Raw genomic sequence first — 26064 nt, 5'->3', positions numbered from 1 at the left:
CAGTCCCCTGTAAAACAATTCTACTAGAGAAAACATTTCCATTTTTTTTTTTTTTTTTTTTTCCAATAGAGAGTAAAAAAGCAGAGCTCAACAGTTATTTACAAAAATCCCGGAGTATTGGCAGTCCGCCTGGACTTTCAAGGTCAAGCTCGCAGGTGCAGAAACGTAAACCTAAGATAGCTCCTTAACAAGAAAAAAAACTTGTAGCTCTGTTAAAAGCTAAAAGAGCAACAGAAGAAAACACAGAAAAGCAGCAACTCAATTTGCCTGCATTCTCCACCAAAATCTGTCACGGTTTAAACGAAAATCTACCTGCGTGCATGATGGGGGGGCCGTGGGCCCCACAGGGGCCCTAGGCCGAAAGGAAAAGTTAATAGGAAAAGAAAACAGTTGCAACGATCTAAGGAGGCACACTTATTTACTTAATACTATATCGAAATACAGGATAACACAATATAATGAAATATAATTGGAATTAAGCTAACGAATCAAGCAAAATAGAAGAGAGAATGAGTCCCAAAACCGAGAGGCCTACTGTAAATTCTAGGCGAAACGCCAGACTCCCACAGGTTCTCCTGAACACCAGAACTCGAAAGACGTCAGTCTAGCCTGCCAGGGAGATAATATGATGTCCAGGTCCTGTGACTTATCTCTGACCGTGTTATTCTCTGGGAGATGTAGTCTTCTTCTGTAAGTTGCAGATTCAGTAAAATTATTCATGCTTTATATGATGTTAAGATGTGGAATACTGATAGCAAAATTACAAAATTATTAAACCATGACACACATTTTACTGTTACCCTCCACTGGTTTGGGGGGGTTTAACACACCTCACCCTCTCCCCTCCAAACCTTTCTTGCTTCAGTTGGAGCTTGTTTTATCCTTTCCTCCCAGCCTGGATGTAAAGAACAAATTTCTTCTCTTTTATAAGACACTGCTCATGTCTTTTTCCAGTCTTCTGCCTATTCTCATAAGTTCCTATCCTTCCTTGTGAGATTTACTCACACCTCTTCATGTTGTCTGTGTCTATATACATATATACATAAAGCACCTAAACTAATGTTTCTTCTAGGCCTTGTCTTGTCATGCAGGCATTACTGCTGCTTTCACACACTAGTATAGTAGCAGCCTTTTTTTTCTGCTCTTTCTTCACTGATACCATTGACCAGTTATGTTTCCAGTTGGTCACAAGCCAAGCTCTCAACAGCATCCTATCTTACTTTTCTTCCCATCCTTACAGCTGTACAAATGCAGCACTTTGCACTTGCTGCTCTTTAAAAGCATCCTGATTGGTCTGCTTCCAGTTTGACATTTTGAATCTTTTTTTCATCCTCCACTGCACGCAGTGCCTTGAGCCTAGCATTATCTGTATGCTAATAAGACTTGAGGCAGTTGGTGTAATTGGCTGGCTTGGACCGTGGGTCTTGCTTAGCAAATGAGTTCAGTGAGAGGCATTAATTCAGTGAATAGTGTGCTGGAGTAACAGTCTCAGAAGCCTGGTTCCCTTTGTGCCTCTGAGTCAGCGCTGTCCTGGGCAACCCATCACATTTTCTTAATCCTGTGTAATCAGGATAATGATGTTCAGTTTTGTTTTGCAGCCTTCTGCAGAATTGTTCTGCTCTGCTGACTTTGTATACATGAGCACTGGAGCTCATGTACTTGTGCAAACACTGGCTTCCCTCGTTACCTCACACTCACGTTTTTTAGTGCAGTAGCCACATTATCAAGCACAAGAGTTGCCTTCACTTCTTTTGAAATATACCTTTCGTATCAATTACAGCAACCCTTTAATTTGCTTCATTACAAATATTTTTGGCCCTCACAGAATCCCAGAATGTCTGAGATTGGAACAGACCTCTGGGTCCATCTGATCCAATGCCTACTCTAACAGGGACACCCAGGGCAGGGTACCCAGGCCCATGTCCAGGTGGCTTCTGAAGTTCTCCAAGGAGGAGGTTCCTCGGCCTCTCTGGGCAGGCTGTCCCAGTGCTCCATCATCCATGCAACAAAGTTGTTCTTAAGTTTCCTTAAACAGCCTTAAGGCTTTCTTAATCAAAGGTCCACACATCAGGTCTGCCTGTCAGTAAACTGAGATAAAGATGAATCACCTCAGTCCAAAGAAAAGCGGCGGTTATCCAGAAACCTGCATTTCTTGTTGAAACTATGCAAAACAACATTTCTTATATCCTTGGGCTATTACTGAAGAAAGTAAAGGCCCTAAAGTATTGTAGGCTTTAGATCCCCTTTGTTTTCTGAAATTCAGCAGCAGTTTCTGAAAATGAAGCAGCAACGTATCTGAGAGTGCATCTTCAGAACTTCCTCTCTTCACTTTTTGTATGCCAGCTGAAAACTGTGAAGTGTCCAAACACAAAACAAACTGAGCTACTGGTTTTTTCAGGTATGCAAAGAAGTATTATTTTATAACTGATGTTCGCAAGCAGCTAGTGTCACAGCTGTACTGGTAACTACCTCCTCTATGGCGTGGAAGACATTCCTGTCTTTGAAATCCTTTCTTATTCTTCTGGCTTACTATCAAACACAATGTTTTCTTCTTCAACTCTTTGAAATCCTGCCTGCCTTCTTGTCTCTGCACTTGCCAGTGCCCACTGGATATTCACGGAGTACCCACATGCATCAGCACAGCAAACGAGCAAGTTCAGTTCACCTGTGAAGTGTGAGACCTCAGCCGCCAGGCTCACGGCCAAGCTGTAATTGCAGCCTTTTGTGTTAAAATACTATTATGCAGCCAGCAGGCAAACTTACATTTAGTCACAAAGCACAAAGCACTGCCTCTCTGTGCAGGCAGAACTGAGGGGTTTTCTATGCAAACATCATTTAGAGAGGTTGGCTCTAAATCTCCAGTCATGCTGTGCTGGCCTCTGCAAGCACAGAATGTGATAAAAGCACCACGAGCTTCTGCTCTGTGTTCTGGTGTGTGCATTGTTACGGGGTTTGCTCCTAGATCAATAACGGAAGCAGACAAGGGGAAGAAGATATTTGCTGCATAACAACATTTTGGAGCTATTTCTGCATGAAATCGAATTATTTTTATCAGTTTCTCTGGCAGATTATTTTGAATATCTTTATGAATATGTTGCCTTTGTGGTCCCTGGAGTCCCTCCTCACTCACTCTGTGTCTAAGAACTGATAGTTAGGGATTATTAGCCTATTTTTTTTTTCCTTCTAATTTTTCCCCTCCAATATACAGTACCTTTTCCTTACAACCTTTGTGTAGACAATTTGCTAAGACTGTGCAGTTCATTTGATACCTCAGGGTGTGGTAGCCATGACAGTGTACAGTGTCTATTCTCAACAAAGAAGGGCCCTTTCTTCTGAATATGGTGCAGTTACCAAGGATGAATGATAGCCAGGAGTTAGTTCCACTTCTCAGAAGCAAAATGGTGACTTCTGTCACAGACAGCAAACCTCTCTGTACATTTAGCTATTTGATGTGCAAAGCAGCAGCTTTCTCAGAGCTCTGAAAGTGGTGGAAGATGTGTTCTTGCTTCCTTCTGAACTGCCCAGTTCTCTTCAGAGGATTGATCTCTACCTCCAACGTACACTACTGGAATTAAAAGTTGAATGTTGAAAGCACAAGAAAATTGCAGTAAGTTCCCACAAATACTGACTGTTAGAAGCTTAAACAGCCATTTAAAAGGAAGCTTTTGAGAAGATGGGAAGCCCATATGTCTGTGACATCATTGCACTGCTGCTGTCTATGCTAATAGGACTGCATGGACAGGTTGCTGTTGGCATTTAGCACTGTCAGTTACAATTTCCAGTATTAGCATCAATGTGCTTTAGATTTCAAAGTGTAGAGAGTATTTAAGGGCATCTAGTATGCTGTGCTTGTGAATTTGCTCTTGATCTCCCTCTCATGTCTGGCACATGCTTTCATGTTCTTTGCAAACTTGGCCCATAATTAGCACAGTCTGTATGAAAACAGCAGCTTGTTTCAAAGAGGTTGTGCTCTGTGAAGCTCATGTTGCAGTTTTTTTGTATGGACTGAAATCATACATGGGGCACTTCTTCCCTTATTTGTAATACTGTTTAGTAATAGTGGAAATTAAGATTTTCTGCAGCTGCAGTGAGTTGGCACTTGCACACTGTCTGTCCCAGACAAATGTTTAAGCAAAGCCATAAGTGCTGTGTTGTTGCTTAAACGCAGACAAGAAAAATCCTTCCGCCTTGAACTATGTGGATATGTCCCACAGAGCAGATAGCAGATTGATAATGAACTCTGAAACATCATTGCTGAAGTTGCTTTGAACCTTCTCAAACCATTGACAGTATTTTAACCAAGACTGTGTGTAAGCCTCTTGTTCAGTGGGATTTGTAGTTCCAGATGCCACCTCATGTAAAGCTTCTTCCCAACATTCAGCAGTTTCGGTTTCAGTTGGACTGTGGTCCAACACTTAGCTTACATTTCCAAGTGAGGAGAGGGAAGAGACAAACTGCCTTACTTGAAGAACTGCCTGACTGGGGGACTCGTCCCTGCTCCACGGCTGTTGATCCAGTGCTTTTGTATGAATAAATCTATTTGTCTTTAGAGTAAAAACAGTAAAAAGCTGCTGATAGGGCCGGCTATCTTCCTGCAAACCCTGGAAGATGTAGCATAATACCACTTAGAGGTGCACTGAAGTATCTTCACAGGGCCATCAGTAGGCCAAGAAATAGGAAGGTGTTTTAGAGAAGGCTTGGAGAAGAACATTTCTAGCCTTGATTTTCCCTTGGACTGTCTTCTGCTGATCTGGTCCAGGTAGTTTGTAGAAATAAGAGTGTTTTGGGGAACTTTAATGGTACAGATATCAGTATTCAGACAACTAACAGCAGCAAGTTTTCACAGTGCTTGCTGAAACAACACCTTTGTCAGTACGTTTGGAGGGCAAGGAAAGGAAAGTACCATTCTGAGGGTATTAAATTCATTTAAACACTTCTGGATACTGCAAGGAAAGGCACGTCCCTGGGGTGAAGTTTGGTTGGAATGCTCTGTTTCTTGCTGTAGCTTACTGTTTCTCCTGTTCCTCCTGCAGGTGGTTTGAGCAGTTTGTGATGCAGTGGCTGGATGAAAATGAAGATGTTTCCTTAGAGTTCCTGCATGGTGCTCTGGAGAGAGATAAGAAAGATGGGGTATGTAAGTTGCTCCATGTGGAGTATTCAGTGCTGCATACTTGAGTGCCCAGAACCAAATAACACTGTAAATTCAGTTATTATGCAAACAGAGGATACAGCCCTTTTTGCATGCTGAACAACTGGGGAAGCCTGTTGATTGTAGGACTTACTATACAAGGTGGAGTGTTGTTTAATGGCAAGATGCTTTTCATTCATTTATGTTTTGTTCTTTTCTGGTTAATCTGTTGACCAGCGGATTGGTATTCTCTTTTCTCTTTGTGTTTGCGAGATATGTAATTGAAATATGAGGCACATTGCATGCGCTTAGTCACGCAGTGAAAATGTAACCTTAATCCACAGAGAATCTTAGTTTGCAGAGTATTCCCAACGGAGGACAAGAGCCTTCAAGTTTTAGTGATTGTTCATGCTATAGGCTGTGATGCTAATATAAATGTTCACTTTGTATCTAAAGAAAATGTAAAAAGAACTCTGTTTTCTTTTTCTTTCCTTGTTAACTGACAGGCAAGCCATGTATCTCAGCATCATGCTGTGTTTCCTTAATGCTTGTCTTGTCATGGTTGATGGATGACAGTGAACTGTGGCCTAAACAGAGTTGTCTGTTTTGCTCCTCTAGGCCTTTTCAAGAGCTTCTGACTAATTCTGAAGAATTAATGGGTTTTGGTATAGTTATCTTGCCTCTGGTACTGCAAATGACAGACACACATATGAAATTGGTGTGTTTTGGATCTTTCCATTTGAGAGTGATGCTTTGTATTTCTGTTTTAGTTCCAGCAAACATCTGAGCATGCTCTGTTCTCTTGCTCAGTGGTGGATGTCTTCACCCAACTAAATCAGAGCTTTGAGATCATTAAGAAGTTGGAGTGCCCAGACCCTGTCATTGTTGCTCATTATAATAGGAGGTTTGCTAAGGTAACACCCTCAACATCCAGATGTTGTCTGCTCTTAGTGGATGCAAAACAGTATTGTCTTGGGTTTTGATTTTATTTCCTGGAGATCTCCTGTGTCACTTAGAGGACAAGTAATAATATGCACACCTTCTCTTTGCAGACTATTGGGAAAGTGCTGATGCAGTATGCTGACATCCTCTCCAAGAGCTTCGAGTCCTACTGTTCCAAGGAGAAACTGGTGAGTTATACTGGATTTCACTTCCATTCAAAGGAGTCACATAATTGTTCTGATAAAAACAATTTCTTGCCAGGTACGTGACCTCATTGACAACGTAGCGTTGCTTTTGTCCTAAACATTTGTGGATCGAGTTCTGGCTTGGCTTTAAAATAAGATGAGGTTGTGAAAGTGATCTGCAGAGATACTTTAAATTACTACTCTTCCTATCTGGGTCATACATCACAGAGATGATTGAAAAAAAGGGGGGAGAGGAAATGGAACAAGTTGCTCCCCTGATTTGGTAGAGCAGCACTTATGGTTTACTGTTGCATCCATCTAATTATCTTGCTGTACACTCCTAAATTAAGTAAAATTTAGGATATTAAATAAACAAGCAAAAAAGAAAAAACAGCTGCTTGTCAGCCCTGGGCCTGTCCCATGCTGTTATTTCTACCTCACACACCTACAACAGGGAATGTAACTGCGGAGGACAGGGCTATTGCTCAGGCACCCTTGACTGTTGTTCTCTTGCTTGTATTGGAAGAACCCAGCTATGCTTCAAAGTAGCTCTGTCTGACAGTTCTCCTTCTGGGATTTACAGCATTCAAGATAGTACAGTGCAGCATTAAGAGGCTGAAAGCAGTACAGTTTGGACTCTAGTAGAGCTTGGCAGGAGCAGTGGAGGGTGTCAAATGTTTTCCTGATAGGGACTTTTTTTCAGCTTGTTCTGTTTGTGATAAAGCTAAGAGGGAAAATGCAAAGGTGAAGAACTCCCTGATCTGAGTTTTCTGAAACTGACCATCTCATTTCAAGCTGCAGAAAAGAAGGGCTTTTATAATAAAGCCTGTTTTTTTTAGGATTGAATGCTGAAATTTTTGCTGCTTTCCCTATTATTTCACTGTGAGAATGTGAGGTCTGGTGGCACCTGAGGGAGCGTGCTGAGGCACAAACTGCACCATTGTTGAAAATGTGTTGGCACCCTGGGCCGTAACAGTCACCTGCTTTTGTCCCACCAGCCCTGCATCCTGATGAATAACATCCAGCAGCTGAGAGTGCAGCTAGAGAAGATGTTTGAAGCCATGGGTGGTAAAGAGGTAAGAGCGCTAAGAGACTGAGCATTACTCTTTCCTACTGTGCTGCTAGTTAGGTTATTTGCATCATACTGGTACTTGCAGGCTGTAGTCATACGGAGAGCCCTGTGACACCTGGCACTGTAGCAGGTGTGAGGGGGACAGCCATGCCTGAAGAGTTTTCTTCTGAGTCTTTTGTAAGATGTAGGAGCAAATGTTTAGGACACAGAGCAGCATGGAGGAGGAAAGAACAGGATATATATTGTGTTTATATGGGCTAAATGTGGGCATGGCACAACTCTAAAGACAGATATGTCTGAGAGCTGTTGACATCAAGTCCTTTCACATGGCATATAAATGTGGAATGGAACCTTTGGCATTAAATGTTCAGTATCTGATGTATTGCAGACAGACAGATACATGAGTTCTATACTCACTGGATACTCAGATGTATCCATGAATGTAAATATCTTTCTTAGTTTTTGTTCTTTGTTCTTGGACAGACATTTTTACAGAAATAAGACTTTTCTCTCCTAAGTCACTCTTTCTGTTAAGATGTAATCAGTGTTGTTATTGGTTTTTTTTCTTATTTTTTTTTTCTTTTTCATTGCTTTTCAAGACTCAGGAAGCTGAAGAAAAGGCTGCTGATTCTGATGTTAGGAAAAAATAATTTTCAAAGCCTAAGTGCATTTTCTTTGGTTGTGTTGTGGTAGAACTTGTGCTATGACGTGTATGCCAAGAGGAAAGTTCACTTTGCTGATGGGCAGCTCGGTTTTTGCTTGCATGCTCTTTCAAGTCTTTCTGGTGTTTAGTGGCAGAATTCTAAGAAGTTGCAAAAATCTCAGCAAGAAGATTTACCCCACAGTGCAAGAGAAACTGCTTTTATTCTTTCACATGTGATCTCAACAATCTTAATTTCTTAGCTCTATATCAAGAAGGAAAATTATATGCTCCTTGCTGTAATAACAATAATAATTATTATTATTATTAATAATAATGTAGTTACCTGTAATGGTAACTGAATGCTTTTTTCTTCAGGAAAAAATGAATTTGTGATTTAATGTTTATGAAGTGATTTCTAATATTTTTGTTTATGTGCACTTAATTTCCTTTAAGATATCAATCTGTGACTTTTTTTTTCACTGTAGTGCTAGCTATTAAATAGGGCTTCCCTGTAATTCAAATTGAAAATACCACCTGATACCATGACAATGTCTATGAATGGGAGAATGGTATCTAATGAGAAATGGCTATGTTACTTGTCCTAGGCATCTTCATTCTGCCCTTTAAAACCCTCCTTGGGAGGTAGCTATGGTGGAACAGAGGTTTTCGACCCATTATTTCCCCTGTGGAATTGGATGAAAAAAGTGGAGAGGAACTCCAACTGTGAGCGATAAATCATGTAGGATGAAACCTGACAAACATGCTAGGAAGCTGTGTTTTGGAAGTGGTTTTTCTTCTCCTTTCAAATGCTGCTTTCCACTTCATTTTGCTGCCACCAATCACCAGAAGCATCTTGTGCTGTGTTAGGTGCCTGAATTGTTTGCTTTTCTTAGGGACTTTCCTTGTGGTGACAATGTAGTGCTTTGCTTCTTGAGTTGAAATCTGCCAGATCCTTTGTTTTGGTGGAGTGAAGAGATCCGTAGTTGGAGTAGTCCTTTTCTGATGCAGATTGACCCCAGCCAAGTGAGTGTCAACTGGTGGGACAACTGCTTTGGAAATGGAACATGTGGACAAGCATGCTGTAATTCTCCTGCTTCGGGGCTCACCTGTAGGCACCCTGCAGTGTAATGGCATAACATGGAACAGAAGTGCTCACTTGGTACTGTTTTATGGAATTTGAATCCTGAATATAGTGCCTTCCTATTCTAAGTGAGGAATATTATTTTTGTCCTCACTTCTCACACTCTTTTTCAACCTGTATTACTCAGAAGGTAAAAAAAAATGCAAAAAATTGTCTCTTGGTTTAATATGTGACATTCTGTGATCCTGGAGCATTACTAGTTGGAAAGGTAAGGACATCAGTGCCTTAGGGACCTCTCTGCAGATTGTCTCTCTTTGTCTCTGCTTGAGATCCCATGGAGCATTCACATACATTTTTAGTTCACAGGAACAAGTATCTTAGATGACTTTTAACATTTATCATTCATATTTTATTTCCTATCTGAGATCTGTTGATATCGCAGGATCTGAACAGCTTCAGTGTGGCTCAGAGGCATTCCACACATTCCTGATGCAGATTTTGGAAAGGCAGAATTTATGGAGTTACGGTTTGCATAAAAAGCATAATGGGCAGTGGAATTGTGAATGAGTGCTGGGCAGAAACTGTACATAATAGCACATGAAATCTGAAACTGGGTTGCTCTTTGCTAAAATGGACTTTATAGGTTCATTGCTAGTGTTTCTTGACCTTGGCCCCATTTACTTATTCAAACATTACCTATTGAAACCTAATGTGACCTGCATTTTCTAACCACCACTGCAGTTTTCCTAGAGGCTTGTGTCTGTACACCGTCTGTGGTACCAGGATAAGCTTTTCTTGCTTTGCTTGTGAGAATCTGCTTTCTACAAACCTTTATTTTCCTTAGTTTTTTCTAAGTTATAGACTCATAAGCACTGAAATTAAAAGCTTCTGTATGTATTCCCCGCTGCTGGGTCTGTATGTGCTGTGGAAACCTAGCTTAGAACATTTCTGCACTCTTCCCCCTGAAGTCAAGTGTGCAGAGAGAATATTGGAGGTGAGCACTGCCAAGGGAACCCAGAGCATTAACTACCAACTAGCAGCAGATTATCATCGTACAATTTTCTTGCCTTCAGTTACAAGCTAAGCTGTACAATTAATGCTCTGGGAAACTAAGTGCTTAGCCAGCATTACCCCACATTTTAAGTCCTAAGTTGTCTATCTGAATCGTAAATTAGAGGAGAACTTAGAAACTTGTTAGCTGGGGAGGCAGAACAGCAATCAGTGACCTTAAGCCAGAGCCAGACAAACCCTATAACTCGTATAAGGCTAAAATAGGAGTTCAAGGCAAGATTCTCTGCCTGCTGATACGTCAGACGCAGTGATTTCACAGGTTCTCCTGCTTTAAGATGTGAATTGATTAACGTCCACTACATTCTGGAAGGAGAAGGCTGTGTTCCTCCAACTGACACCTCATCCTTCCATAGCACACATTCAGCTTAAACATATAACTATGCAAGTGTCAGCCTTTATTTCTAGCAGACCTGGAGCATTTGCTCAGGAATCAGAAGCCACCTTGGCATTGGTGCTCTCACATATTTTGCACAGAGAACTTTTCATCAGCTTTCTTCCTCTGAATCATCTCCAATACACCCACAGAATGGATATATAGTAAGCCTGCTGAGTGAAAGCTTCCAATAGGAATTATCTGGTCATGACGAAGTGATGTAGTGACCTAACTGCATAATACTGCTTTATACTACCTGCCAGATTTCTCATGCAGTCAAAGTGGCATTTCCTGCTATCAGTGGTAGCTGATATAATTAAAATTCATTGGCTGAGCAGCAAAACGGTCACTGTTCCATTTGAATGGTGTTATCAATGCTTCACCATATTGACAAAGAACAGTTTGCAGTTATACCATGTGCTATGGGGACTCTGTGTCTAAAGTTCTAAGGCCCAAGCAATCACTTGCTTGTTTTCCTCTGTTCTTCAGAACTCTGGTCCAGGAGTTTCATTGCACAGTTTTAAGCATCTTACAGTTGGTTTTCCACACCACCTTCCAGAGAACAATGAACAGATCAGATTCGGAGTCCCCTAAGGCTTATCTTTCTCTAATAGAAGCTGAGAAATATAGAGTACTTCAGCACTGCATGCAGCAGTGCGAGCTCCTGTCATCTTCAAGTCCTGCGTATGTGAACGTAATATAAAAATCTGAGCTGATCTTTAACCGCTGTATTGGCATCTAGTGCATTACATTGATAAACAGATAATCTGCCTTAGGGGTAAGAATGAATGCAAACATTTCTGAAAGGTCTTTCCTTTATGATAAGAAAAGAAAATCTGTTTTACAAGTCACTTTTTCAAAGCAAATGATCTCAAAGCATTCATCGTGTAGGGTTATGTGTGCACACAGGTGGGTTGGTCAGAATTGGCTCTTTTAAGGCTGGAGGGTTGACTGCAGCTGGAGTACAGACCATTCTAAGTGGAAAAACAGATGGCATTGGGCTGGTTACAGTGCAGCATGCTTTTCTTACAGCATATGCCAAGATGTCAGCAGCATCCATTTAGTGCTTGGGGCACTTTTACATGTATTTTTGGTCAAGTCTCCTCTTAGTTGCAGTGAAAAAGCTGTCCAGACCCTTGTGAAAGTGGAGCTACTTGTGCTCTAAAATTATTAAGTGTTCAACTGTTACTGCTGTGATGTTGTGGATTTTCAGAATAGCTGTGTCCAATCTTCTGAGAGCAGTGTCTGGGTTAAGCTTGAATACTGACAGGGGTGGAAGGTGGAATAGCATTTTTCAAGACTACATGGAGAATTACTCAAGTAAATGGTATCCAGACTAGACTTAAAGTGACAAAATGACCCATGAACCCAAGGTAACATGCACTAGAATCATAGAATCATTTATAGAATTGCTCCATTTGGAAAATACCTTAAAGATCATTGAGTCTAACCACAGCCTAACCGAACTACCCTAACTCTAACAACCCTCTGTTAAATCATGTCCCTGAGCACCACATCCAAATGGTTTTTAAACACATCCAGGTATGGTGACTCAACCACCTCCCTGGGGAGCCCATTCCAGTGCTTAACAACCATTTATGTAAAGAAGTGTTTCCTGATATCCAACCTAAACCCCCAGACTGGTGCAACTTGAGGCCATAAATCAATACTTGCTGATTTCTCAGCCTACTTGCTCTGTTGGCTGTGGGGAGTGCAGATTCACTTTCTTAACTCTATGAATATCAGGAAGAGGACTATGAGAGTGCTGGTGCCTGAGACAACCCTTGTTGCTATTTGGTTGGCTGAGTGTCTGTTGATGATTTTGTGACTTCTCTAAGAGCTGGAGGTAGTGGAGGAAAGGATCCTAGTTGGAAAAGTCCAGTGTTGGCAGTTTACCCGCTTGTTAAGGGTGATCTCAGCAGTGAACCAGGGCAGTGTGAAGGAGAACAGGCTGCTGTTTGCGCTCAAGCTAAGTGCCTTCCTTTCATCTACAGCTGGATGCAGAAGCAAGTGACCATCTCAAAGAGCTCCAGGTGAAGCTGAACAATGTTTTGGATGAACTGAGCGCAGTGTTTGGTAACAGGTGAGTATAACAAGGTCCCTGCTCATGAGGCATTCCTTTTTAGTTCCTTGTCTGCTCCTACTTAGTTAGATTAAGAAAAGTTTATGTTGACCACATTGTATTTTTCTTTTTCCCATAAATTCATGGTCTTTCAAATACTGAAACCATATGAGAAAGTGGAGAATATCTTTGTAATTTCCTCTTTTCTGTGTACCTCTGCTAAGAAACAGAGATTCCTCAACTGTAAAATGTATTTGAATTGCATAGAATGATTTTTTTCTGTAAGTAGTGCTTGTCAGTAACAGAATTGTCTGCTCTTTTATTGCATGGAAAGCAGTTTTCAACTTAGCATTTATGAAGTGCATTCTTGTTTAAATGTTCTGCTCTATGTGCATGAAACAGCTCACTGATTTCTGAGTGTTAAATGAGTATTGAATACAAAGGAAGAAGGTTTAGAATTTGAGACTGACTCGTTCTAAGGTTTCAGCAAATTATGTTTTCTAGTGTTTAAAGGGGAGGAGCTCTCTAAAGAATTGCTAGAGTAATAGATGGCAATTAAATTTTATTTCAAATCATGATGCAGTTTACCTGAGGATGAAAATGTGCTTCACTTTATAAATTTCGTAGTGAAACATAAAATATGTCAATTAAACTAAATCTAGAAATACAGGTTTCCCAACTGATCTTCAAAAGCAACCATTTCTCCTGATAAACCCCATTAATTTCATGTAGTTATAAATAACGAGATTAATGCAGACACATACCGCCATATAGTAGAAGCTTGGGCAAAGGAAATAATGCCAGCTGTACCAAGCAGGCTTCTTACAGGCTACAGATTTGCAGTACTTAGGACCAAAAATCATGGTGGGATTTGTCAGCATTTATCTGGATTTGAGCAGACAGAGCTAATGGGGAGTTCCCATTGCCAGTAATGGATGGTATAGCAAGAAATGGAGAGATTCGAGCTGTAGCTGAGCTGAATTGATAAGATTCATAATTAGGTGGAGGATGAGTGAGAAATCATAGTTAGGGGGTGAGTTTTGCTATCTGAAACCTGTCTCCATGGTGTCACTGCTACAAGACAATTAGGGTACAATCTTGACATTTGCAAGTATGATTTAAAGAGATTATTCAGCATCAGCACACATACCAGGAAGAGTCTGAGAGATGTGCCAGCAAGAGATTTAACCAGTCAGACAGCTCAGATGCTATTCCTTAGCAGTAATAGGAAATGAAAAGCAGTGCACTGTATAAGCAGGAGCTTCTGAAGGATGTAAATGTGGGAGGTAAGACACATATCCACAGTATTCTATACCTAGTCTGTAAACAACTGCTCCTGCTACACTGTGCACACCTGACACTGCAGATCTTACCATGTTTCATCTGCTTGCGTTAATTGCACCTGCTGGGAAAGCAACATGTATCCAGAGCACCTTGCCACCTTTGTGCTGAGAGAGAATTGTGTCTGCAAACAGAAGTATTTTGTGCTTTAAAGGATTTCAAAAGAAAAAAGGAAACTTGAAAGGGTTTGTGCTACATGCAAGGCTAGCTGCTGTTTTGTTCTTGGAGGCAGCAGGAGTGAGGACAGGAATTCCTGCAGCAGGGGAGGAGCAGAAGGCCCTGTCTGACCAAGGAGGTGAGGTCGCTTTAACTCACTGCTGCCAAGGGCTCCTGTCAACCTGCATGTCTGCAAGAGTCTAAAGTGAACCTGTTGCCACAGTAACTGTTTCACCATTTTTCATAATTGGTGACAATTTTGCCTTGCATTAACTTTTACTTTTAAAAAACATTTATATTTTAATTCCCTGGCGGGGAGCTTACAGTGTCTTCAAGCAAGGGTCTCACAGCCAGTGTGCTGTTTGGAAGAACTGTGGGATGAGACTGGCCTGCAACAGAATAAGGACTGCCAGCAGAACAGGGGATTGTTGGTACTGTTTTATTTGGTGTGGCTTACGCTTCTGGTTAAGCTGTTTTTGTAGCCACAGCTGGTTGCTTCAAGCTCCCCTCTGTTAGAGAAGAGAAGGTGGAGGGGGAGACTGCATGCAGAGAATGTGCTGTTGGTCTGGAATTGCTCCAGAGAGGCAGAGGTTGGAAGTGAAGCAGAAATGCCAAGAGTCTGCAGGGTGGCACTGCAGGAAAGGGAAGAGGTGATGGGCTGGGAAGAGGGAGTTGTATGCTGGAACCCAATACATGGATGCCCTAATGACTAACACAGGAGTTCCTGCCACTTAGAGAGAGCTGGTGTCTCTGTCTTAAATCTTTGCCTGAGGTACTAGCAATGGCTTCTCCTTCTTGATGCAAACTTCAATGCCTTTAGTAGATAGCTAAATGTCATTGGTAATGTCTGTGGTTAGAAATTGTTCTTTTAAATGTCAAAGTGTTTCCTTTTATTCTCTGAATGGATATGTTGACGGTTCTGCTGTGCTATTCATCATATTTAACCACTGTATTACTTCATTTTGAACCTCTTCTTTGCAGTAAAAGATGGAAAGGTAGCTGTGCTTTATGCATGCCTCTTGCATGTTGATGAGCACAGCGTGCTCACTGTGCAGCTGAGCCCCACATCCCAGTTTGACATTTTGGTATAACACAGCCTGTATGGCAGTGGCTTGGTTTCCATCAGTACCTGCTTTCAGACTGTCTCTGTGATCTTCAGGACTTAACTTAAAATGGGTCATGAGGAGCTGGATAGCATACCCCTTGGCAACAGATACAGTAAGTAAAGAGCAGATCTCAGGGAGGAAGTTTGTGTAACTGAGTGCCTAGTTTATGGATTTGCAATGTTTTCCTTTATGTACCAGTGCTGAGATCTGTGCTACTGATAATCATGTTTTTGCTTCTCTTACCTGCCCAGCTTTCAGACTCGTATTGATGAATGTGTCAAGCAGATGTCTGATATCCTCTGTCAAGTGAAAGGGACAGGAAATGTTGCTGCTAATGCCAGAAACACAGTTGCACAAGATGCAGATAACGTCCTGAGGCCATTAATGGATTTCCTGGATGGAAAGTGAGTGCTCAGATGCATGTTACACATACATTACATCTGACTGAGAACAGAGTGAGGAAAGGAGGAATATCTCCATGTTCTTGAGCTGCTCTTGACATGTCCAGGCTGCAAATTCTCAGGAAAGATTAATGTTTTTTCTTCCCATATCTGCCTTTTTCTCATGCCACAGATCATCTCTTCAGTCTACATTCAGTGCCAGATCTCACCCTCATTTCCCTTTCTCCCTCTGGCAGTTACAACAATCAGCAAATCACACTGCTGATCAGGTAGTGGAAAAGACTGATGCACACTGTAAACTCCAAACATATCAGCTATGTTTTTTTCCTACAAAAACTGTGCTAAAACAAATTAGGAAACATGCTGCAATGCTTACCAGATATATACATAGCATTTTATCCTGGTCATGTGAATTGGTTGTGTTGAAGCAATACCCAGTGCTGTTCTGATTATAAAATATGCGTCTGAACTAGGTAATATACATGTACATCTGCTTTCTGCAGATCCAGCTTGACTCAGATGAACTGTAGATCCATTGCTTTAATTAGCTGTTGCCATTAACATGATGCAGCATTATTCAGCTGTTCAGGGACTTTCTGTTGCTATCTGCACATAATTCTTAACAGCTAAGTCTCAGTCTACTAAAGAATATTTTTTCTCTTAGCGTGAAGTTAAACTTCTTGTGGTTGCACAGCAGCTCTTTATTTTGAAAAGTGTGGCCTGATATTTTCTTATCAAATGCTGTGAGAGAAATGAAAACTTAGAAGTTTAATGCAGTAAGTTTATGTTGTTGGTTTTCTTATTCATCATCTCATCTTTTTTGTTGCCATGCCGTAAGTGACCCTTTGCAGCAAACATTTTTCTAGGAGCCCTCTTGTTTTAGCATTTTCCATGCATGCCTTCACTAATCCTCAGAAAACACCTTCCTTTGGATCACTGGAAGCTCAGGGTGCTACAGACTTTTCATACAACCATGGCACAAATCATCATCTAAGCCTGGTGTATTTTCTTTCCTATGCTGTAGAAGAAGAATCATTTTTGTTGCCTCCAGCATCCTACCCACATCAATCTAGTTCCTGTTCGGTTTCACTCATTTACTAACTGGCTGTGGGTAAAATAGGAAATCTATGTTACAAGCTGGAGAAGAGCTGGCTACCATCTGTGTTCTGCTAGTGGCTGCAGAGTTCCTCCTTTATAGCTCTCCCAGTATAGTTACAAAACGCCAATGGAAGTGACTGTTGAGCATCAAAGAAAATGTTGTGTTTCTTGGCCTTACTGAACAATAGTAAAGGAGGAGTCCACAGGGAGATAAAGCATTCTGCTTTATATGGCAGATAATAAACACATGGCAGATGTTGCTGATGAATCCAATTGCAACATACAGATAAGTCCTGTCATTGCTCTGAGGTGCTTTTCATTTAAGGACTTCAACTGCTATCAAAGGCAGAAACTTCTGCAGTAACAGTATGCATAATAGTATGGGAAGTATTCATTTAGTTATTAAATAAGAATCATAATAATAAACCCACGAAGATATAAACCCATTATTCTGTACTTGTATTCCTTTTTTTCCTTTTCACTCATGCAGCAGGAAGTTCCTTGAGAGGAATCAGCTCAGTTGTGCCTGTTATGGGTGGGAATATTCCAAATAACAATTTAGTGATATCCTGCATAATCCCCAGGTCAATAAGCAGAAATTACTAGGATCAGAGATGTCAGTAATTCCAATGACTTTAGCACTGGAGCTCTGAGAATGAAGGCATGCTGTACTTTATGAAAAAGGAAGATTTTTTTTATTTACCCTCGAGCAGTTGTTATGAAAAACTGCTTTGGGTGGGACATTGGTTCTCCCATACACATCTCCGTTTTCCTTGCAAATTGCATTTTGAATTTACTCATTTCTTGCTTTCTCCCTGCAGCCTGACACTGTTTGCAACTGTGTGTGAAAAGACAGTGCTAAAACGGGTGCTGAAGGAGCTCTGGAGGGTGGTAATGAATACCATGGAGAAGCTGATTGTGCTGCCTCCTCTTACAGACCATACGGTAAAGCATTTTCTCCTTCCTGACTCACAGCAGAAAGTGTTGCCATTCCCCATGTAACTCAGCTCCTTGCTTAATGAGTCATCTGTCCAGGTAAATTTGTCTGCACGGAGCCTGCTCTAGGATGGAAAAACACATCTATTAAAGTAAGAAAGCGTCTCTATTTATAGTGGGTTTGCAAGATACAGAGCACACTATAGAAAAAAAAAAACAATTTGAAATCCATCATCTAACAGCAGTCGCCAATTATATCAACTCACACTGACTAGAGATTTGGAGTCCCTTAGAGAAGGCTATATAAGAGGGCTTATTTGGCAGTTAGTGTTGGCTTCATGGCATTAGATCAATGCCTGTAAACACTTTTGTCTAATTATTGTCATGCATTGGTCAGGTGTTCCTCTGCATAGATGTGGTTAATTTGGCATTGTTTTTTAATTACATCTTCCATGGTGTTTTAACATCAGTATGGGCTGGCATGGTTTCTCTGTCTCTGAAGATGGGGAGCTTGAAGCATGTCCAGTTTGCCTTCAAAGCGGTCTTTAAATAATTGTTCAGCTGTGTGGACATGCTGAATGAATGCATGTCATTAATGTAGGAGCGTTTTTAGCAATGAAAGATTAACCTCTTCCACAATTCTGACAAATGGCAGCCATTGAAAAAGTGTCAGTCATGCACACCCAGCTGCTCTGGAGATGACACTCTGTTGTGGGCAATGTAGAGTTTGAACCATAACCTCATTATCTGGAGATGATCCAGGACTTCTTTTCATCTGTTTTGGAGAGAACTTGTGGTCTGTGGCTAATTAATGCTAATTTATTTCATCCCAGAAGTGAGTGGAACAATAGTGTTTTTCACTATTCAGTAGTTGCCTAAATAATTTGAGTGGATTTCTTGGGTCACAGTATATGGAAGAGTGATGCAAACCTGCAACTTGCAGTAAGGATGTTTTGCTCTGAGAGCACCTTTGCATCTGGCCTTGATGATGACGACTTAAAACAGAACCACTGAGACACGGTGCTGTCATCCTTGCTAAACACAAAATCAGTGGCATGAATTTGCTAAAGACTATTTGCTCCGAGCTCAGGTTAGGAGTTACCATCTGTTTTACTTTTCAGTCCAGAAAAGAAGAAAAAAAAAAGATTAGGAGGATGAAATTTGTTTCTTTTTGTTGAACTGCTTTAGGAAGCAGTCTGTAAAGGGATGGGGTATCAGCAATGTAACTCATTCTCCTCCCACCCCCCAGCAGGAGAAAGCCCCGATGATACCTCTGTGTGTTTAATGGACCACTGGTTTGGGGCTCCTCCAAGAACACTTCTGCAGACCTTCAGAAGTAGAGAGGATATTCATGGATGCAAATGAGTCCCTTTTGTGGAATATTTAATTACTCTCTTTTCTGCAAACTTGCTGTGAAGTGTTTCTGACAGTCGCCATGAAAGGCATCCTCGGGGAGAAGGTCCTCTACGTGCTGCATTATGTCTAACTTTGCATGACTTGGTCACTGCAGGGTGCTTTAGTGCCTGTTATTCTCCAGTCTTGTCTGTTCCATGCAAATTAGTTTAGCACAAGGAAGATAAACTGATCTTTTCCCTTCTACTCTGAGCTGCTTTTGAAAGATTTTCTGTAGGATGGGGCTCAGATGAGACAGCATTCAGCTACTGCGCGTGAGTGATGCAGTGCAGATAGAGCACTTAGTAGCCTGGCGCTGATGACCTGAGATGGCAGGTGCCTTAATAACTTCCAGATGACTGGCTTCTGCCTCTCTGGGTATTGACTGGTGGTGTGCTGTGAGATTAGTAGCAACATGATCTCCAGTAATTAATGGAGCACTTCATGCCTCACTTGTTTTAAGTAAAGATCAACATTTAATTAAACACTCTCTGTCTTAGATGAATGGATATGCAAACATAGCTATCTGGGAATCCTTATTTTGAGGTTCAGCACACAGCACTTGGGGATATTAACAGGTTAGAGTTATATTTCTTCCTCTCTCCCTCCTTAGAACAAAGCTATAGCATTTCATCAGTGACTGGTCAGGTCAATGAAGAGTTGCTTAATTTACACACAGATGATTCCTCCAAAGCCTGTCCTTTATTTACTTCACATGGTACATTGTGGCCATTCGTGTGAGACTCCATTGCTTGCTCCTGCTGTGCTTTTCTCTACTTATCAGACTCTCCTTCACTAAATGAATACATGGTCTAGGATAAAAACAAATTTTCCTTAAGCTGCAGACAGATTTTACATATGCCTTCCAAACTGTTCTGTAGGTTTCCCTGTGAATAGTACAAAGCAATTCCTGGAGGAGAGTGTAGCTTTAAGAGCTTTCTGAGAGCTTTCTAAGCTTGTATTAGTCTGAATCAGTCCTCCCCCTTGTGCTTGCTAGGTTCAAAAGAGTCCAAGGCTGTCTTGGTGGGGAAAAAGGCTTTCTTTGCCTTCAGTAAAATGATGGTCAGTGAACTGTGTGTGTATTTGGCTCTTTGTACCCAGAGGAAGTTATTTCCCCTTCTTCATTTCCACTTTTAAACCTGTTCCCTCAGTGTTTAGTATGCTATGGCACCTAAAAAAAAAAAAAAAAAGTTTAATTTTTCATAGGTAGTAGCAAAAGTTGCCTGATGGTGAAACTTCTCAAATGAACTCAGATGCTGCTAATAAAGGGACAGATCTCACTGTTGCTGAATATACAAGATAAAAGATTTAAGAAAGGAATGTATAATGTCAAATAAAACTTCCTTGCACTAGAGTGTCTCAGAAAATAAGTAATGGTGCATTTTCCAAAAAAGGACTGAAATTCAAAGGACTGAAAGCTTTTGTTGCGTAACTTTGTCAACTGTGCAGTAGCAGAGCTAAACTGTGATAGTTGGAGTCTCTGGGAATGTAAATCAGTACATTCCTTTGGCTTCTAGCAATTAGGCTTGAATTAGCTGATGATCCCTTTCCAAATTACTGGAGGGGGAAAAAAAACAAAAACAGATCTTTAACAGGGAATTTAACATGTTTCAGACTGTGGACCTGTTTCAGATTTCCAAAAAAGTTTAGGAAGGTAAAATTAATGATGTGGAAGGAACCTGGAAAACTGATGCTGTCTTAGGTTTGTCCTCTTTCCAGCTGTGTTTGTCACAAAGCTAAGCAGAAGCAAATCATAGGAGTCTTAATTATCCCTCATCTTCTGTCCTTGACATTTGAATCAATGGTGTTCTGAGCAATTTCTCTCAAAACTACACAATATCTAAGCGTAGTCGCCTTATTTCCCTAGAGCTGCACCTGGGATAAATGCTGCCTGTAAAGCTTTGCAATATGTTTTCTATGAATAACTAATAACTTTCTGAGCATCTTGTTTACAAGAATACCACTTGGCAGAGAAAGGAGCTGTCCGGTTTTTCATTAGGCTTTACTGGCATTGATGACAAACTGCACAGCAGTAAAATAACTTCTCCTTGCAGGCACATTGACAGAGATTGGCACTGATTGATGAGGATTAGCAAAATGCCCAAGAAGAGCTGTGGAGCAGTTATCTGAGCAGCTTTGTTCCTTGAAGCGTATCGCATCACTGGATATTGCTCAGTGTTACTGACCTGCCCTCTTTTGAAGCCTGCAGCAGGCAGGCTACGTGCCTAGGCTTGATAATGTTGTTGAAGTGTGTATATATATATATATATAAAGATTAAAAATCTAATGAAAACTGGAAATAATGGATCAAGAATGTTAACATCAGTGTATCTTAGAGCTACTTCATTTTTTTAAAGTCTGGGTTGTTAAAAAAAAACAACAAAGAGTTGTTAATTGCTTTTCTGGTTGGTCCCCAGCCCCAGTACCTTAAGTTTTAAGAGCACAAGCCAGTCACACAGAGCAGCTGATGTATCTGACAGCATTCTGTGTTGGGTACCAAAACACTGTCTGAAGCTGTGTCCCTTGGATAATTTGATGTATCCCAGAGTGAAATCTCTCTTTGTGTCTCTCTGAATGCAGTTATGGCCCATCTTGCTTGTTGGAAATACAGAAAAAAAATTGAGAGTTGTTTTTAGAATTCCTGTGAGGTACTGGCATCAAGTTAAGCTCCCAGTCTCATTTCAGAAGCTTTCATTTGTTGATGCATTAGCCATCCATGCCAACACTTTTTTTTCCTTAAGAGTTATGAGTTTAATCAGTTATTAAGAGCTTCTGTTTAGCTATGAAGTCAATAATGTTCACTTTGTATTGATTTCTATTCAGAAATAAAAGGCTGATGATCACTGAGGGCCAGGTAAGGGTTGTGGTTAGAGCAATTCAAGGTGTCTGAATTCAGGTCATGGAATCGTAGAGTTTGAGCAATTTCAGAAGGTGGCAAAACTAATGAAAAAAGTATCTCATTTAGAAATTCAATTCCGAACTGTTGTTGTAAAGAGAAGAGGGCATCCAGTGTCCCTAGAGCAGGGCTCAGCTTCCCTTTATTACTTCTGTAAGCCTCTCATGCTTTTCTTCTGTACAAAGATACCTGCTAATTCCACTGGCAGATATGAAGAAGCTTTTTTTGCTCGGGGGAATGCATCAGTGAGGCTGATCTTAACTTCAATCCAGAGGAAAAAAAAGTAAAAATGCTTTTAACAGTGGTTGTTGCAATAGAACCTAATTCCTGTTCCATAGAGCACTGAGTTTGAAGGCACTAAATGAATAAATACTGAAGAAGGCATCAACTAAGAAGACAAACTGGTTGGCATAAGCAGGGGCAAAAGGCCATGAATAATTCTGGTCTGAGTATCCATTTCAGGGATGCTGGGATGGGCAGTGTTCATGTCAGTTGTGCTTAAGATTGTTTGTTAATATTGTGTGAAAGATTGTTGAGATAAGAAAGGATAGTAGAGGAAAGAGAAATAGTGTGGAATGGAGAATTCATTTATCAGAGACCTTTGGGTAAATGTGGTGCATAGGGAGCAGGCAGACCCCAGAGACAATGAGCTGTATATTCTCCTGAGTGCTTTTCCAAGCAGAAATACCCAAATGTGTGGAAAGTGCTACCCACCAGTGTGTCTGATTGTCCCTGAAATCTTATTTCTGGCATTCACCTGGGACAGCCCCCAGGTGAAACCTGTGATGGCATTTATATGTACTTTTAATAGTAGCCTCTAATAACTGATAACAAGCTGAGGAGAGCCAAAGACTGTCACTGAGAGAGCATCTTCTCTGACATACCTAAGGCTTTTTTGAGACAGATGATGGAAGTGACATTAAAGAAGTGCCTGTAGCTTTATGGTTTGACCCTAAAGCCCAAATCTTAATAGCCGCAGAGGGCTGAAGAGGAGAACAGAGTTTCACAATATGATGGATACACAATTCATGGCCCAAGTTACTATAGGCTGGGGTTTTATTCTGAATGGAGAATAATGGGCAGCCATGACTTTATTAGAAAAAGGCAGGTCAATGGAAGAGATCAAAGTGGAAGAAAATAAATCTCAATGAATCTCATAAAACATGTCTGGAAAGGAGGCTAGAGAATTGGTTGCTTTTGTCTTTCTCATTTCATACTGGGCTTAAGTCCCCAGGCGAAGGAAGTATTATACAGCAGAGAAACGTTGTGATGGGGGAAAAGAAAAATATTTCTATTGTAACTATTGCAGGAAAAAATATTTATAAACTTAATTTTATCAGTGTGTAAGTGACTTGAAGCAAAATTTCCTGTCTTTCAGATTTATCATCATTTTTTGTTCCTTTGTTGGTCATATAGTATCAGTAAGCCTCAGTAGGGAAGAAGGGCCATTGCTAGCTTTTGACACGTGAAGGAGATGCTGTAACATATACTGGACTTTTCTTTGGCAGTCTCTTATCTGGAAACTGTCCAGATCCAGTTTTACTTCTGACCTGATACATTCTTTACCCCTTCATCATTGGTTGGGCTGCACTTCCCTAGAGGGATTGCCATCAATTGTGTACTCACTGCTTAAGCTGGTCTTATCCAGTGCTTATCCACGTGTGTTTAGATGAGTTGAACTATAGAGGAGTGCCTGCAGGTGAAACCAGTACACTGCCTTCCCCTGCAACGTGTGCAAGTCATTTGAGGGTGCATCCTATTTAAATGTGTAGCTGCTGCAAGCAAGACTAAACCAGTCAGCAGAATGTTGTGCTCTGAAGTAGCTCTGGATTTGGCATCTCCAGAAATTCCAGGTTTTATAGTAGATAGTATAATAACAAGCAGTAGGACTGTTCAGATAGGCCTTGGGGGTTGTTATGTAAAGTTTTTTCTGTGAACTTGTTTGACTTGCTCAAAGGAAAAGTATGCGAATCTTGTGTATAATGCTTTTTTTCCTCCTTTTTTTTTCCTAACTTCTTGCAATCATAGGGCACACAGTTGATTTTCAGTGCTGCTAAAGAGCTGGGACACTTGTCAAAGTTGAAGGTATTGTGTGTGGTTTGTGTTAACGTTCTTGTGTTTGAGCATGGTAGTGTAGTAGTGAATAGCATGGCTTGTGTTTCTACTGGTTTGTGGCTGAATGCTCTTATAGAGAAATGCTTTTAAATGCATTAAATGTTCATTTAAATACATCCTGCTAACATTAGTATCATGTTTATATTAACTGCTAATTTTTATTCTGCATTTAATTGTAAAGTAGTTTATCTCTTCCAGGCAGGGGGCAATTTGGTTTATCTATTCAAAATGGAAAAAAAAATAAAAAATAGAGATTTTGATATCTGGCCAGTTCCTCTGTGTCTCTTGTGTAAAAGGGAGTCCCTCGTATGATCCTGATAATGAGCTATCAGTAGGAAAGATGCTTGTGATAGCTATTGATGGATCATATACAAAAATAACTGTTCCTTATGGAACAGAGCCTGTGTCTGTAAATTCTGTCTGCGTGGGCTCTTTTTACAGGCAAGCTGGCATTTTAACATAAAGGCTATGTTGATGTGTTTTGACACTGCTTGACATGACAGTGTATGGCATGAGCGTTACTAAGTGCACGCCACCTCATTGTAAGCCAATCAAGCACTAATTCACTGGTCACGACAGGAATGGTATGAAATTAGTGATGCCTTACAAGAATCAAATTGTACTTTGCTGTGGTTTGACTTGTGCTATGAAGTGAAGCAGGTATGGTGCAAGAAAAGGGCTAAATCTCAAAAGTCACTGTTCACAAATTGTGCAGATAGGAAGATGACTCTGTCTTGGGTGATCAGGGAGAACTTGCCAGGACTGAGAGTGTTCTTCTAAGTGACCAGTGCAGTTCCAAAATACATCCATCTCTTCCCATTATATTTTGTCCCATGCATTTATTACAGTTGTTTTTATTTAGCTATCTATTTCCCTTGCCCAGCAGTCACAATGTATGTGTTTGTGATTCACAACGGTATGCTGTTAATTTAAGGTAGTGCTTATTAGAAGTCCTAGAAAGTATTTGGGCATGCACATCTCACTACACAGAATCACAGACTTGTAGGGTTTGGAAGGGACCTCTGGAAATCATATAGTCCCCTTCTAAAGCAGGTTCCCTAACACAAGTTGCACAGGTAAGCATCCCAGAAGGTTTTGAATATCTCCAAGAAAGGAGACTCCACAACCTCCCTGGACAGTCCATTCCAGTGCTCTGTCACCTTCAAAGTGAAGAAGTTAGTTTGGTTAGAAGTTTGGAGAGAATTCTTCACTTGGAGGGCAGTGAGGCAGAGGGCACTGCTGTCAGAGCTGTGGTGCCCCATCCCTGGAGGTGCTCAAGGCTGGGTTGGATGAGGCCCTGGGCAGCTGGAGCTGGTGGGGGCAACCAGCCCACAGCAGGAGGATGGAACTGTGTGGGCTTTAAGGTTTCTTCTGACCCAAGCCATCCTATGATTCTATGCACGTGGTTCTTTTTTTCCATCTAGATTTTGAGACCATAATAAAACAGTTAACAAACTCTTCAAATGTGGCTCCTAAGGGGAATAGCTGTCATCTGCCACTTGTGCTGGGGACCTCTAGCTTGTTCTCCCTGGTGACATGGTGACTCTCGAGGATTGCACCACCTCCACTGCTTCTGCTTCAGAGAAAGCAAAAGCTTCCGTGGGAGAAATGGGCAGAAAGGAGCTTTGTACCCAGGCTGGGAGAGTGAGAGCTGGAACGCAGCCTCCAAATGCAACCCCATCTTCCTTCAAGTTTCCCTTTCTCCTTTCAAAAACAGCAGTGAGTACCCAACATGCAGAGGAGAAGCCCTGCCTGCTCTCTTAAAGCACTTCTTGTTTCAAAGAACAGGCTCTGGATTCTCCCTGTTACTCCCTCCAGGTCACCAGGACAAGTTTTTGCAGACAGCTGTGAGTTCCTGTGCCTTCTCTATGTTCTCGGACACAGACACATTCAATGTGTTCTTCTACTTCCTCCCCATCACCTGAAGATACCTTAAGACAGACTGAGTGCCTTTTGCCAGGAATGAGCTGGAAGCTTTTTCTGTTTCCATTTGCACTGGTCAGTACAAAGCCAGCCTTCAGCAGCAGCCTGTCTTTGGTTAGAGTTATAAAGCTTAACGTTGCTAA

The 26064-nt window shown here is 41.1% G+C and overlaps 1 protein-coding gene across 16 annotated transcripts in view; it reads left to right on the top strand.

Moving 5' to 3' along the window:
• The window catches only part of UNC13B (unc-13 homolog B), a 210299-nt gene that overhangs the window by 170684 nt on the left and 13551 nt on the right, over positions 1–26064 (top strand). For 15 of the 16 annotated variants that reach the window (XM_085528481.1, XM_085528479.1, XM_085528476.1 and 12 more), the window contains 8 exons: positions 5034–5130; positions 5899–6042; positions 6181–6258; positions 7254–7331; positions 12490–12578; positions 15412–15564; positions 17481–17604; positions 23912–23968. In XM_085528481.1, coding sequence (XP_085384607.1) covers positions 5034–5130; positions 5899–6042; positions 6181–6258; positions 7254–7331; positions 12490–12578; positions 15412–15564; positions 17481–17604; positions 23912–23968 — 820 coding nt within the window. The remainder of the gene's footprint in view (positions 1–5033; positions 5131–5898; positions 6043–6180; positions 6259–7253; positions 7332–12489; positions 12579–15411; positions 15565–17480; positions 17605–23911; positions 23969–26064) is intronic. The other variant, XM_085528474.1, reaches the window with a different exon arrangement.

The sequence above is a fragment of the Coturnix japonica genome, chromosome Z (genome assembly GCF_054131305.1).
Source record: "Coturnix japonica strain WE chromosome Z, WE-NBRP24, whole genome shotgun sequence".
Lineage (NCBI taxonomy): Eukaryota > Metazoa > Chordata > Aves > Galliformes > Phasianidae > Coturnix > Coturnix japonica.
The sequence above is the reverse complement of the archived record's forward strand: the minus strand, read 5'-3'. Positions and strand labels throughout refer to the sequence as shown.